Source organism: Haemorhous mexicanus, chromosome 1, assembly GCF_027477595.1.
Source record: "Haemorhous mexicanus isolate bHaeMex1 chromosome 1, bHaeMex1.pri, whole genome shotgun sequence".
NCBI lineage: Eukaryota > Metazoa > Chordata > Aves > Passeriformes > Fringillidae > Haemorhous > Haemorhous mexicanus.
Genome location: NC_082341.1, coordinates 690,247 through 704,085, shown reverse-complemented (window position 1 = coordinate 704,085; position 13,839 = coordinate 690,247). Strand labels below are relative to the sequence as shown.

The window sequence follows — 13,839 nt, the reverse complement described above, 5'->3', positions numbered from 1 at the left end:
AGGGAGCTCAGGCCTTGGCAGGGGCTGCCCAGGGAGGTTTGGAGTGCCCATGCCTGGAGGTGTCCCAGGAATGGCTGGATGTGGCACTCAGGGCTCTGGGCTGGGGACAGGGTGGGCTCGATGGTCTGGGAGGGCTTTTCCAGCCTCAGGGATTTGGGATCCTGTGAATTTCTCCACAGCAGCAGCAGCATCAGTTCCTCAGCAGCTCCCATGGTGCATGGAAGGGTCTCCTGGCCAGAGCTGCTGTGGCTGTCCCTGGAGCCCTGAAGTGTCCCAGGCTGGGTTGGAGGGGCTTGGAGCACCCCAGGACAGTGGAAGGTGTCCCTGCCATGGCAGGGTGGCAATGGGATGATCTCAATGGTCATCCCCACCCAAAAATGTAAATTTAGGCATTTCTATGCAATATTTTTTTGGTTTGAGTTCCACCAGCCTGGGCACACTCAGTGTTCTGCACTTTGTCTCCCCTTTTTTGTCTCAAAGGATTGAATCCAGCTTTCTTGGTAAACCCTTCCCTTTCCTGGAGGAATGACACTTTCCAGCCCAGTCTGGAACTCTGCTTCTAGGCTTGAAAGAGCTGTCTGACAAAATCTAATCGAGATTTTGCCTGTGACATTATTGGGTCACTAAATCCTAACTCTGAGATAAAACCTGTGAGGGAGAACGTTCCCAGTCTCCCTAAATTGAATTATGGTGGCAGATAGTTCAGATAAGGGGGTTTATCATCTTAAAATAGGCCACGAGGAAAACTATTACCCTTCAGTCAGACATTTTAGCTGGTTTTTCTTTTATATGGAAGGGACCTGTGTAGAGATTTCTCTACAGAGCTGTTGCTGTTCAAGAAGAACACTTTGTACCTTGTTTTTCCTCAGTGTAGCTCACAGGAATTAGCAGGAAAATGAGGATTACTGAAAATGAGCCCCCAGCACCAGCTGATGTCTTCAGAAGCTTAGAGATGGATCAGGGCTTGTCACCAGCAGTTCTGCATCACCCCAGTCCAGGATCTAAATAAGCTCCTTTAATGCCTCTATACAAATTGTGAAATCCTTGGTCAGGACCATGAGCTTGTGCTTCCTCTTGTCTCTCCTTGCAGAGCTGTGGATGAATTAGGATTTCTTGAACTTCTAACCAATCCCACAAAATATTCTAGATTCCAGACCATTATCCAGGCAGCTCCATGGTGTTTCCATGGCTGGTTGTTACCCCCTGCTCTCCAGAAGCAGCTGTCATTACAGGAACATTTTAAATCAGTGTTTTATAAAGCAGTAAATGAATTTCCAGGGGCTGTGTCCTGAGCACAGGATGCACTCCCAGCTCTTCCAGCACTCCTGCTACGAGGTGCACCCATCCAGCACCCGGAACAGAGACTCCTTAACCATCATCTTTATTATTCCTTCTTCTGTCCTCATGTTGGTCTCACCTCAACACCAGCTGGGCTCTGTCTGCTCTGGTTCAGGGCTGGGGGGGTGGAAGTGCCCCAGGGCAGGGGTGGGGCAGCCTGGGCTGTGGCAGTTCAGTGCTGGCCCTTTCCTGGAGCCACTGGTGGAGAACAGCAGCCAGAATAGAGAGGGGCTGTGGGGGCAGTTCCAAAACCCTAACCCCTCCCTGCTTGTTCTCAGATGGAGCTGAGGAAGAGAAGATGGAAACCGAGGCAGAGGGGCAGCCAGCAGAGAAGGTGAGTTTGGGTCTGCTGGCGGGAGGCTCCTGCCACTTCAATCCTGAACCCAGGAGCTTTGGGGTGCCTGTGAGACAGGTGACAGCTGTGACAGTTGGTGTCCCCACAGGGACAGGTCCTGCCTCCACAGAGCTCCAGCTCAGTGCTGGAGTGAGGCAGCAGGGGGTGTTCTGGAAGGGAGTGGGAGCAGGGATGCTGTGGGAGCTGGGACTGGAGCTGCACCAGGGGACACCCTGGCCTGGGGGCTCTGGGCTGGCACTGCAGGGACAGCCAGCAGGGCCGGGGGCCAGCTCCTGGGCCAGGGGGCCAGCTCCTGGGCCAGGGGGACAGCTCCTGGGCAGGGGACAGCTCCTGGGGCAGGGACAGCTCCTGGGCCGGGGACAGCTCCTGGGCCAGGGGGACAGCTCCTGGGCCAGGGGGACAGCTCCTGGGCCGGGGGGACAGCTCCTGGGCCAGGGGGACAGCTCCTGGGCCAGGGGGACAGCTCCTGGGCCAGGGGGACAGCTCCTGGGCCAGGGGGACAGCTCCTGGGCCAGGGGGACAGCTCCTGGGCCAGGGGGACAGCTCCTGGGCCAGGGGGACAGCTCCTGGGCCAGGGGGACAGCTCCTGGGCCAGGGGGACAGCTCCTGGGCCAGGGGGACAGCTCCTGGGCCAGGGGGACAGCTCCTGGGCCAGGGGGACAGCTCCTGGGCCAGGGGGACAGCTCCTGGGCCAGGGGGACAGCTCCTGGGCCAGGGGGACAGCTCCTGGGCCAGGGGGACAGCTCCTGGGCCAGGGGGACAGCTCCTGGGCCAGGGGGACAGCTCCTGGGCCAGGGGGACAGCTCCTGGGCCAGGGGGACAGCTCCTGGGCCAGGGGGACAGCTCCTGGGCCAGGGGGACAGCTCCTGGGCCAGGGGGACAGCTCCTGGGCCAGGGGGACAGCTCCTGGGCCAGGGGGACAGCTCCTGGGCCAGGGGGACAGCTCCTGGGCCAGGGGGACAGCTCCTGGGCCAGGGGGACAGCTCCTGGGCCAGGGGGACAGCTCCTGGGCCAGGGGGACAGCTCCTGGGCCAGGGGGACAGCTCCTGGGGCAGGGGACAGCTCCTGGGGCCGGGGGACAGCTCCTGGGCCAGGGGGACAGCTCCTGGGCCAGGGGGACAGCTCCTGGGGCAGGGGACAGCTCCTGGGGCCGGGGGACAGCTCCTGGGGCCGGGGGACAGCTCCTGGGCCAGGGGGACAGCTCCTGGGCCAGGGGGACAGCTCCTGGGCCAGGGGGACAGCTCCTGGGCCAGGGGGACAGCTCCTGGGCAGGGGGGCAGCTCCTGGGCCGGGGACAGCTCCTGGGCCGGGGACAGCTCCTGGGCCGGGGGACAGCTCCTGGGGCAGGGGGGCAGCTCCTGGGCCGGGGGGCAGCTCCTGGGCCGGGGACAGCTCCTGGGCCAGGGGACAGCTCCTGGGCCAGGGGGCAGCTCCTGGGCCGGGGGACAGCTCCTGGGGCAGGGGACAGCTCCTGGGCCAGGGACAGCTCCTGGGCCAGGGGGACAGCTCCTGGGGCCGGGGGGCAGCTCCTGGGCCGGGGGGCAGCTCCTGGGCCGGGGACAGCTCCTGGGCCAGGGGACAGCTCCTGGGCCAGGGGGCAGCTCCTGGGCCGGGGGACAGCTCCTGGGGCAGGGGACAGCTCCTGGGCCAGGGGGCAGCTCCTGGGCCGGGGGACAGCTCCTGGGGCAGGGGGACAGCTCCTGGGCAGGGGGACAGCCAGCAGGGCCGGGGGACAGCTCCTGGGCCAGGGGGACAGCTCCTGGGCCAGGGGGACAGCTCCTGGGCCAGGGGGACAGCTCCTGGGCCAGGGGACAGCTCCTGGGGCAGGGACAGCTCCTGGGCCAGGGGGACAGCTCCTGGGCCAGGGACAGCTCCTGGGGCGGGGACAGCCAGCAGGGCTCTCAGGACATGCTGCCTTTGGAACACTCAGTTATTTCACAGCCACCGGGGCCTCCAGCTGAGCTGCTCAAGGAGAATCCTCCCCAGAGGAATTCTGGGCTGGCTCTTGGGTGTGGATGTGTTTGTGATGCTGGGGGTGATCCACCCTGCCCTCAAAGATCAGCTCTTTAGGCACTAATTATCATTTTCCTTCAAGCTGTTGATAATGAGCACAAGAACACATTTGTGGCTTTTTCATAACCTGTGTCCACAGACAGGTACCTCAAACTGCAGTGGGGGTTTGAGCCATGAGCTGGGATTAAACCAGCAATTCCAGGATACCAGTTTAGTTACTGCTAAATTACTCTAATATTTAAATTATTACTATTTTATTTGTTTATGTATTAATATAATTATGTTTAATATGTATTTTAATAAAATTAATGTTTTAATTATAGATGTAAATTTAATTTTAAATTTTTTGTTTATTTATTATTTAATTCCTGATAAATAAATGGAAATAGCTTTTTCTGGAGTCTGCAGCAACAGGAGATATTTCTTGTTGCCTCCTTTGGCAGATGAGGAGCTCAGACTAACCTGGGGCTGATCAGTGCAGCCTTGGGGTTATTTCCCACTCTGTTTTCAGGTAGTTCTTCTGCCTCCCTGATCAGCAGGGACATTTGGGAACAGATAAATGGGGAAGACTCACTCAGGGCTTGGAAATCTGGATATTCCCAGACATCCCATGATTCTGTGGTCTTAGTTCAGGAGTTTTTGTACCCACAGAGTAACCCAGCTTGGCCTGGGTCACAGGACTTGGTCTTTTATTCACAATTTGGGTTTGTCTGTCAGATTTGGCTCGAGCAGCAGCCGCCCTCTAAAATGTACCCCTTCCACCGTGGTGAGGAATTCACTGGAAGCCATGCCCAAAGTTAGCAGTGGGTGTCATGTCCCCCTGCCACTGTCCCCCCTGCCATCCCCTCAGGTGGAGAGCAAAGCCGAGAGCGAGCCCGAGGAAGGGGAGAAGGTTCCGGAAGGGGAGAGCGAGCGGAACGTGGACAAGGAGCCCGAGAGCGACGGGGCTGCAGAGCCCAAGGCAGGTGAGGAGAGCTGGCCCTGCTCACTCCTCCCCAGAGGCCTTGGACAGGCCCCAGCCCAGCCAGGAGCGTTCCCCTGCTCCTGGGGCTGCTCTGGGCTCACAGGGGCTCCAGCTGAGCCTCCCTGCTCTGCTCGGGCTCCACATCCCTCCCTGAGCTTCCAGCCCTGGGCATGGGGGAGCAGCTGCAGCCCCCAGTGCCTGTGGGTCGTAGAAATGGGGGGGTTTGCCCAAATTCCACAACATTTGATCATTTTGGGTGCAAGGAAGTGGAACTGTTGGAAGGTGTTAAAGGTTGGACGGGGCTGGGAGCAGCCTGGGACAGTGGAAGGTGTCCCTGCCCATGGCAGGGGTGGCACTGGATGGGCTTTGAATTCCCTTCCAACCCAACCATTCTGGGATTCTCTGCTCATTTCTCCTGTTGGAAGTTAATATTGCAGCTCAGTTTCCCAGGGAAGTGATGCAGAGCCTGGATTTTGACAGGCTGAGAGGCAACAACATCTACATAAAACCTTATTCTTTTTGTCATTTCCCCTGTGCCTTGTGAAATCATGGAATGGTTTGGGTTGGAAGGGACCTTAAAGCCCACCCAGTGCCACCCCTGCCATGGCAGGGACACCTCCCACTGTCCCAGGCTGCTCCCAGCCCTGTCCAGCCTGGCCTGGGACACTGCCAGGGGTGGGAATGCATATATTGCTGTTTTCCTGCAATCCAGGAGTCAGGATTTTAGCAGCATGTACCATCAGGAGTGCCTGGGTTTGATGGAGATGATTTGGAGCTGGTGAGGGGAGCTGATGGCAGCTGCTGAATTGAGAGGATGGGAATGAAAAGCATTTAAAGTTGCCCCATTTGTTGGATCAGATCCTCTCAAACTGGGGTTCCCCTGGCAGCATTTGGATGGGGAGCAGTGCTGGAACTGGGGATGGGTTAATTAGTGCCTGAGTAATTAGTGTGGTGCCCTCCCATCCCGGGAACACGTGTAACAGCCTGGCCTGGGTGTCTTGCAGAGGAAAAGGAGGCAGAGGAGAACAAGGAGAACGTTGATGGCAGCAAGGACAAAGAAGCTGAGGCTGGGAAGAAGAAAGTGGAGCACGAGATCTCGGAAGGAAACGTGGCCACAGCTGCAGCTGCTGCCTTGGCCTCTGCTGCCACCAAAGCCAAGGTTGGTGCTGTGCCAGCAGCCTGGGCCTGCCTGCCAGGGACAGCAGAGCTGGGCCTGGAGTGCTCCTGGCTCCCAGAGCTGGAGCTCACCCTCTGATCCCTGACACCTCACAGGGGCACAGGTGCTGCCTTCACTTCTCCTGCCTGAGCCCCTGGGGGAGATAATGAACAGTGTTAATTCAGCAGTTCCCTGGGTGATTATGGAGTGGGGGAACCTCCCTAAGGAATAGCCCCGAGGTGTGTGTGGCTTCTTGGCAAGGCTGTTGGCTGCTGGGGGGTCTGGGTGGGGCAGACAGAGAGGGGTGTTCAGTCCTGGCACTGCACCGTTCAGACACCTTAATGACTCTGTGTTGTGTTACAAGCTGTGTCCCCTTAAATCCTGTTTGTGTGTGGTCTCTAATGAGCTGTGTTGAATCAGCTTTTCTTTACCCTCTAATTACTAATTGCACGTTGTCTTGCCTTTCCTTTTGCAGGAACCACACTGCTTTCATTGCCTTTAGAGTATCTCTCTCAAATCTGTTTTCTCTTTGCAAATTTCTCTGGATTCAAGTTTTAATTTGGGTTTTTTAATCGCTCTTGAATTCAGAACCACATTGCACCTGCTTTGTAAAACCAAGAGCAAGGCTTGGCTGTTTATTCCTGATGGATTTCCATGCATTGAGTGAGGTGTTGTGTGTTCTATTAACTTCTCCACTCTGGTCTTTGACACTCGAAGTTCAGACTTTTTCCCCAGCTGCATCCCCCAGAGTGAGGCTGGTGGGTGATGTCCTGTGCAGTCCCTCCTTCTGCACCCAGGAGATGGAGGATGGTTTAGTTCTTACCTGTCAGTCCAGGCTGTACAATCCCACGTGGCAGACAGCTCCCTGTCCATCAAAATCCCAAACTGCAGCAAAGCTGAGGGTCAGTATTTTGGTGAAGTGCAGAGCCCAGAGGGGCTCCCTCGTGCATCACCTTGAACCTGTGGGTGACTCTCAGCTCATCAGACTCACAGATACCCTCAGCCAAGTTGGACAAGCCTGTGTCTGTGGGAGGAGACATGGCATTTAATGTGTCTGATGCAAGGCCACTTGCTCCCAGTGAAGGTGAGCTGCTGCTCCCTTCCTCAGGAGATGAGGAGTTGGAGGGGCAGGAGCCTGGCTGGTGGCACTTTTCATTATGACAGCAATAATGTTCTGGAAGAGCTTCAGCTTTCCATTGCAGGGAATAATGTATTGTAATTAGGAGGCTGACACTTCAGAGTGGAATTCAGGTTCAGCAGGGATTTCTTTTCCCACTCCCTTAAAAAGCCAGACAGTGTTAGAGCTTCGGGTGGTCTGTGTCTCAGGGAGTAATTAAACTCTTCATCATAAACTCTAGGCCTGCTCATGTGAAAAGTTGTTTTCCTTAGGATTTCCTATCAGAGCAGTATTGCAGCTGGATTCTGAGTGAAGATGGGGGCTAAAGACAAGGGATTGAAATGGGGGTTGGTTGGTTTGTTTGGGGTTTTTTCCCTGGTTGTTGGTTTTTGTCTTTTGGTTTGGTTTGGGGTTTTTTGTTGGTTTTTTGTTTTGTTTTGTTTTGTTTTGGTTTTTGTTGTTGTTGGGTTTTTTTTTTGGGACCAGTGGCTTCCAGAAGTTGAGTTGTGCTGTTTGAGGAATGGTGAACATGAATGTTCAGGGTGAGACTCTGCATCTCACACAGACCAACATTGAAGTGTGTTCTCACGGGTTCTGGTTTCTGAACAACCAGCATTAGAATTTAAGTGCCTTCTGCTCACCTTCCCCTCAGTGGACACCCAGTGTGAGCTGGTTTTTCCTTCCTGGGCAGAAGTATCCCTGATGGCTCCTGCTCTGCTCCAGCTGGGACTGAGCTGCAGAGCTGCTGCTCTTGGTCCATCTCTTCCCCTTCCCAGAGCTGTTCTGGTCCCAGTTTCACCTCCTGCCAAACACTGATCTCATGGCCTCCCCAAATTCCTTTGGAGGTGCCTGGGACTGAAGAGACCATTCCTGGGAGCTGCTGATCCCAGTGGGGCTCCAGGAGAGCTGGAGAGGGGCTGGGGACAAGGGATGGAGGGACAGGACCCAGGGAATGGCTCCCACTGCCAGAGGCAGGGATGGATGGGAGATTGGGAATTGGGAATTGTTCCCTGGCAGGGTGGGCAGGCCCTGGCACAGGTGCCCAGAGCAGCTGGGGCTGCCCCTGGATCCCTGGCAGTGCCCAAGGCCAGGCTGGACATTGGGGCTGGGAGCAGCCTGGGACAGTGGAGGTGTCCCTGCCATGGCAGGGGTGGCTCTGGATGGATTTAAGGTCCCTCCCAACCCAAACCATTCATGCATTCCATGATTCTTTGTTACAGAACCATTTAGGCTGGAAAAGCCCTTTAGGATCACTTGCTCATTTGTGGCTCCAGGCTGGTGCAGTGATGGGTTTATCAGACATTTCAGATTACCACTGAATTTGTGTTCCTGATTTTCCTCAGCTGCAGCTGTGGGGATTTGTCCTTTGCCCATGGAAAGCCCTGGGTAGTGCCAGGCTGAGCCCCTTTGAGTCTGTCTAGGAAAAACTTCAGGGATAATTTCCTTTCCAAGGTGTATTTTGATACCTGTCCTTTACCTAATCATGTGCTTTGATCAGATGTTCATCCCACTTCATTATTAAATTTGCACATGTGAAACAGAGTGAAAAGTTTGGTGGAAGACTCTGTGTCCCCAGGTGATTCCCTCACTCTGAATTTTCATACAAACAAGTTTGTTTTACTGAACAGTGTTATTTAACATGAGATTTCCTGCTCTGTCAGCTTTGTTTCATTATTTTGTGTGCAGCACTTGGGTCAGTTTTGGAACAGCTGCTGGAATTTCTCAGGGATGTGGTGTTGGATGAGCTTGGGGTCACTCTGGTTCTCTCAGACCTGATTTGAAATTCACTTTAGAGAGTCAGGAGTGCATTTGCCCACATTTCCTGAGCCCTCCCTCGCTGCTGCTGGCTCAGGGAGGTGAACATTGTCAGTGTCCCAGGGCTTTGGAAATCCAGATTCTGTCCAGGGTCCCAGGGAGGTTTCTAATGCTGCTTCCCCAGCTCGGTGTTGGTCCCAGGTTGGGGCCCAGCTCCCTCAGCAGGGTCTGTTTGCAGCTGGAGCTGGGGGAGCTGCAGCTTCTCCTTCTTTCCTGCTCCCTGAGCCACATCTGTGAGCACAGAGCCCCCCAGGCTGCACTCTCAGGGCGCTCTCCTGCTGAGCCCAGGTTTTTACAGGAACAGGGAGAGGCATCAGGACCACACTTGTCACACTCTGAGGGTGTGAAACACTTCCATGGCTGCCTCATGTATCAGATATAGATACACAGATCTCTGCTGTTATTTATGTGTGGATATAAATGGCATGAAGCTAATCCTTATAAAAATCAATTTGCCTTCTGCTTGAGAAAAATCTATTTTAATGGCAAAGGCATGGCAGTGCCACCTCCCTGGTTTGGGGTCATTCTGGGTCACAGCCTCCTCTGTGTGTCCTGCTGGGAGCTTTTTGGGTGACCCTCAGCTGACTCCACTGCACAGCCCCTTCCTTGTCCCCCGTTTGCATTCCCCCTGGAAGGGCTCCCTGTGCCCAGTGCTGGGGGAGCTCTGAAGCAGAGCTGGATTGCTCTGAGCATCCTCCACACCCCTTGTATGAAACCTGCACACCTGTTTACTTGATTAAACCTTAGGAATCTTCCAAGGGCCTCGGGTTCCCAGCATAAGGTTTATAATTCCCTGTTTCCTGCCAGAAGTGGAGCAGGATGGCTGAGGCTGGCTGATTCCCTCCCTCCCAGCCCCTTCCTGTGCCCAGTGTCACAGAACACCCCCTGTGTTTCATCCCCAGCACCTGGCAGCTGTGGAGGAGAGGAAGATCAAGTCCCTGGTGGCCCTTCTGGTGGAGACTCAGATGAAGAAGCTGGAGATAAAACTTCGCCACTTTGAGGAGCTGGAAACCATCATGGACCGGGAGAAAGAGGCAGTAAGTGCAATTTGGGATTAAACCTCTCACTGCAAAGGTCTGTGTGCCTGCCTCTGGAAAACCAGCAGCTCCTCCCCTCTCCTTTGTGTGCTCCTCCTTAGCTGGAGCCCATCATTCCCTCCCACAGTGGCATTTGAGCCCTGGCCTGCTCCATGCAGTGTTTCTCTGTTCCTTAAGCAGCACACTGGAGTATCCTGGATTTGCTTCCTCCTCCTTGCTCTGAGCAGGAGTGTGGGACTGAGCTTCCCATGGCCCTGCCACATGGATTTTGCCTGGCCTCAGAGCAGCTTTGCCCTGCCAGGAGTGAAAGGGGTGGAGCCCTCCCTTCCCCAGGGCAGGGAGCCAGCCCTGTGTGCCTTTCCCCCTGACCCAGGGGGTTCCAAGGACACAGGTCAGGTTTTGGGAGCACTCGGAGCAGCTCCTGGGAAAGCCCTGGAAGTGGGATGTAGAGGTGGGAGGGGAATGCTCAGGAGTGCCAGCCTCACTTTGAGCTGGTGATGATGGGTTTGCCTGAGCTGGGAAGGCAGCAGCAGCTTCAGGAGAGGGGAAGGGAGTGAGGTCAGGACATGGAGAGGAGCTGTCTGGGCCTGGATTACTCAGGAATTACCAGCAGTTGTGTCACGTGCAGTGCCACAGGCCTTGGGAGAAGTGTTTCCTCTCCAGCTGCTTGAAAGATTACTCAAAATCTCATTTTTATCAGTTTTTAATTTTTTTCTGTGTGTTGCTGCCTCACTGTTGTGAGTGGACAGTTACTCTGGGTGGGTTGAAGATTCAGACTGGTTTATGTTCATTCATTATTGCAGGGATTTCTGCATTTGCCCTTCTGTGTGAATTTAATGGAATTACAGCCCCATTTGGCATTCATGGAAAGGGCACCAGGTCCAGCTCCTGCTCCTCACAGCACCCAAAACTAAACTGTGTGCCCAAGAGCATCCTGCAGGCATTCCCTGAGCCCTGCCAGGCCTGATGCCATGGCCACATCCCTGGGGAGCCTGGCCACCCTCTCCATGGAGAACCCTTTCCAGTCCAGAGTTCCCCTCATCACACTGATGCAGTCTGACAAGATGTGGACTTCTCTTGGAGCAGGATGTCAGCAGGAATCTCTGGGCTGCTCCACATCCTCCAGTGTTTCAGTCTGTGTTTGAGTGGCAGCTCGGGAAATGGACCCAACTCTTTTGGAAAGGTTCCCTGCAGATTCTTTCTTTGGGGGATATATTCCATTAGTGACAGGGAGGGTTTTTTTTTTTCCCTCCCTTTTGAGGCATATGACATTTCCCTTTTTAAAAATGTGCATGCAGATTTTCCCCTTGGCTTCCTGGTGGTTAAACTCGCTCTTTTCACCTGTCATTGTGGATATTTAGTGGAATAATTAAAGCAGCAAAGCCTCCTTGCTGCCACTGCACCCTGGGCCTGTCACTGCTGCTGCCCTGGCTCTCCTTGCAGGGAGGGGGCCGGGGCTGGGAGTGCTGACAGGAGTCAGTGCTGCAGCCTGCAGGGTGTTACATCTCAGGCAAAACACATTTATTTTGTGGTGCTGGAGCTGAGCAGTGTCAGCAGTGCCACTGCTGAGTGTGGGAGACCAGGGGCTGCTGGTGCAGCTTGGCCCACCCACAATTTCTAATGGCACCTGAAGCTTTGCTGGTTCTGTTCAGGGAGGAATTCCTGAATCCCTGAGGCTTCCAAAGCCCTCCCAGCCCATGGAGTCCCAGCTGTGCCCAGTGCCCACCTTGTCCCCAGCCCAGAGCTCTGAGTGCCCCCTCCAGGGGTTCCTGGGACACCTCCAGGCATGGGCAGCCCCTTCCAAACCTGACCACCCTTTCCATGGAGGAATTCCCCCTGAAGGGAAGCTCTGTGCTGGAGATGAGGCTGTGGCACACGGATTTGTTGTTTGAGTGGCCATTAAGTGTTGCAGTTGCCCCTCCTGGTGCACCACTGACAGCAGCACAGAAAGGGCTGGTGGGTATTGTCATTGTCAGCTGTGACAGCCAGAGCCACCTCCCTGAATTCCAGCTGCTTTCCTGAGTGGGCTTTTGTGGAGAGGCTCTGCAGCAGAGGCTCCAGCAGGGCCACAGAGATGTTCAGGGCTCTGGGGCATCTCTGATGAGCAGGGACTGCAGGAGCTGGGCCTGCTCAGCCTGCAGGAGGGAGGGCTCACAGGGATCCCATCAATCCACACAAATCTCTCCAGCTGTGTGCCAGGAGAAGGTGCCAGACTCTGCTCAGGGACAGCACAAGGAGCAGTGGCCACAAAGCAAAGGCCAGCAGCTCCAGCCCAGCAGCAGGAACAGCCTCTGTCCATGGAGGGGCAGAGCCCTGGAGCAGCTGCCCAGGGGGGCTGGAGTCTCCTCTCTGGAGACATCCCAAACCCACCTGGCACAGCCCAGGGGACCCTGCCCTGGCAGGGGCTGCCCTGGGTGACATCCAGCCCCTCCCAGCCCTGGCACTCTGGGGTTCTGGGCAGAGCTGACCTTGGTGAAGGCTCTCAGCCTGGCTCCTGCCTCACTCCAGCTGCAGCAGTGACTGAGGTGGGACAGCAGCTGCAGGTCACTGGTGGAGTTCCCACTGGGAAATGTGATTTTGAAGAAGTTGTTTCAGTGCCAGTCTGGGGGAGCAGCTTTGGGCTGTGTCAGGTGGGACAGAGCCTGCTGCAGAACCAGGGCTTTGGCTCTGCACTAGAGCCCAAGCTTAAGCTTGGCTCAGCTTTAGCACCAGCTGACGCTATAACTTGTCTTTCTGTGCCTTTTTTCCTCTGTCCAGCTGCCTTTCCTCATCCCAAGCACAGGGATTGTGTAGAAGGGAAGTTTTCCCTGGTTTTCCTCCTCCAATGTGAATTTTCAGGCACTGGCTGCTGTTTGGGCATCCTTGTAAAGACTCTTTTAAGCTGGAACGGGCTGGGGTGCCACGAAGAGAGCAAAGCAGGGCCACAAAAGGGTCTCAAAGGAACAAAAAAGTGTTGCCTGAGCCTTTGTTTGGGGTCATTTGCAGGAATTCCTCTCCCAGCTGTCTGCCACCTCGGGAATGTTTCCCCACACACCCCATTTCCCCGGTGGGGTGGATTTATCGGGCGCTTCCCTCAGCAGATGAGAGCAGAAAAGAGCCAGGGCAGCGTGAATGATGCCATTGTGGCCGGGAGCAGGCTCCCCCGGCCGGGCTCATGTTTCATTCATGAGCTCGGCCCAGCTGGGGCTGCTCAAAGGCGCCTCTGTGAGCTGCCCTCCCCTCCCCTGCCTGCCTCGTCAGCAGCCAGCCGGCCAGCACCGCTCCTGAGGCAGCTTTGGGATTTTTGGAGAACTCCTGCTAGGTGAGAGTCTCCTTGGCAACCTGCTTTTCAGCTGAGTTGTGGAGCCCACCTTCAAGCACTGCTTCAGTATTTGCACACGAGTCACGCAGCCCCGGCTCCGGCAGTGGTGTGGGAATCATGTTTCAGTGTTCCTGAAGTGAGGCAAACATCACTTCCTTCACCAGAGCCCCGACCCATCATACAGATGGCCAGTGGTAGGAAATGCTTTCTGTAGCTTTTTTCTGTCTTCCATGGAATCTCAGACCGGTTTGGGTTGGAAGGATCTTCTGGACCATCCAGTTCCACCCAGGGCAGGGGCACCTTCCCTAGGCCAGGTCTCACTCTCTGCATGGCTCCATAATTAATCAGAGTAGCCTATTTGATGTTAATTGGCCTAAATGGCATGAGTTTTTTCACATAAAGCTCTTAATAGTGCAAATAAGTGTCTGGCTGCTGTGACATCCAATTCCTGCACTCAGAGGATGGAGAAGGATCCTGCCTGTGATCCCTGAGCTCCTGCAGATGCACACACCTTCTGCTTCAGGCTCACCTAGAAAATCCCCCGAGACTCCTGTTCTCCCTCATCCCAACATGCAGAAGATGGAGAGGAAAACCCCCAGTTGCTTCCAGAGCTGTGCTAGGGCTGAGTTCTCAGTGCAGAGCTCAGTGAGTAACGAGCTGTGCTGCTGAGAGGTTTTAGGCCAGAACGAGGTGAGTTCATGTGTCCCAGCTAGAAAAAGCTCCAGAGCCTTTCCCAGAACCTG

At 55.4% G+C, this 13,839-nt stretch overlaps 1 protein-coding gene across 1 annotated transcript in view; it reads left to right on the top strand.

Moving 5' to 3' along the window:
• Window positions 1-13,839, top strand: part of SMARCC1 (SWI/SNF related, matrix associated, actin dependent regulator of chromatin subfamily c member 1) — a 72,549-nt gene that overhangs the window by 45,904 nt on the left and 12,806 nt on the right. The window contains exons 22-25 of the mRNA XM_059870897.1: window positions 1,617-1,672; window positions 4,557-4,671; window positions 5,675-5,829; window positions 9,661-9,795. Of these exons, the coding sequence (XP_059726880.1) occupies window positions 1,617-1,672; window positions 4,557-4,671; window positions 5,675-5,829; window positions 9,661-9,795 (461 nt within the window). The remainder of the gene's footprint in view (window positions 1-1,616; window positions 1,673-4,556; window positions 4,672-5,674; window positions 5,830-9,660; window positions 9,796-13,839) is intronic.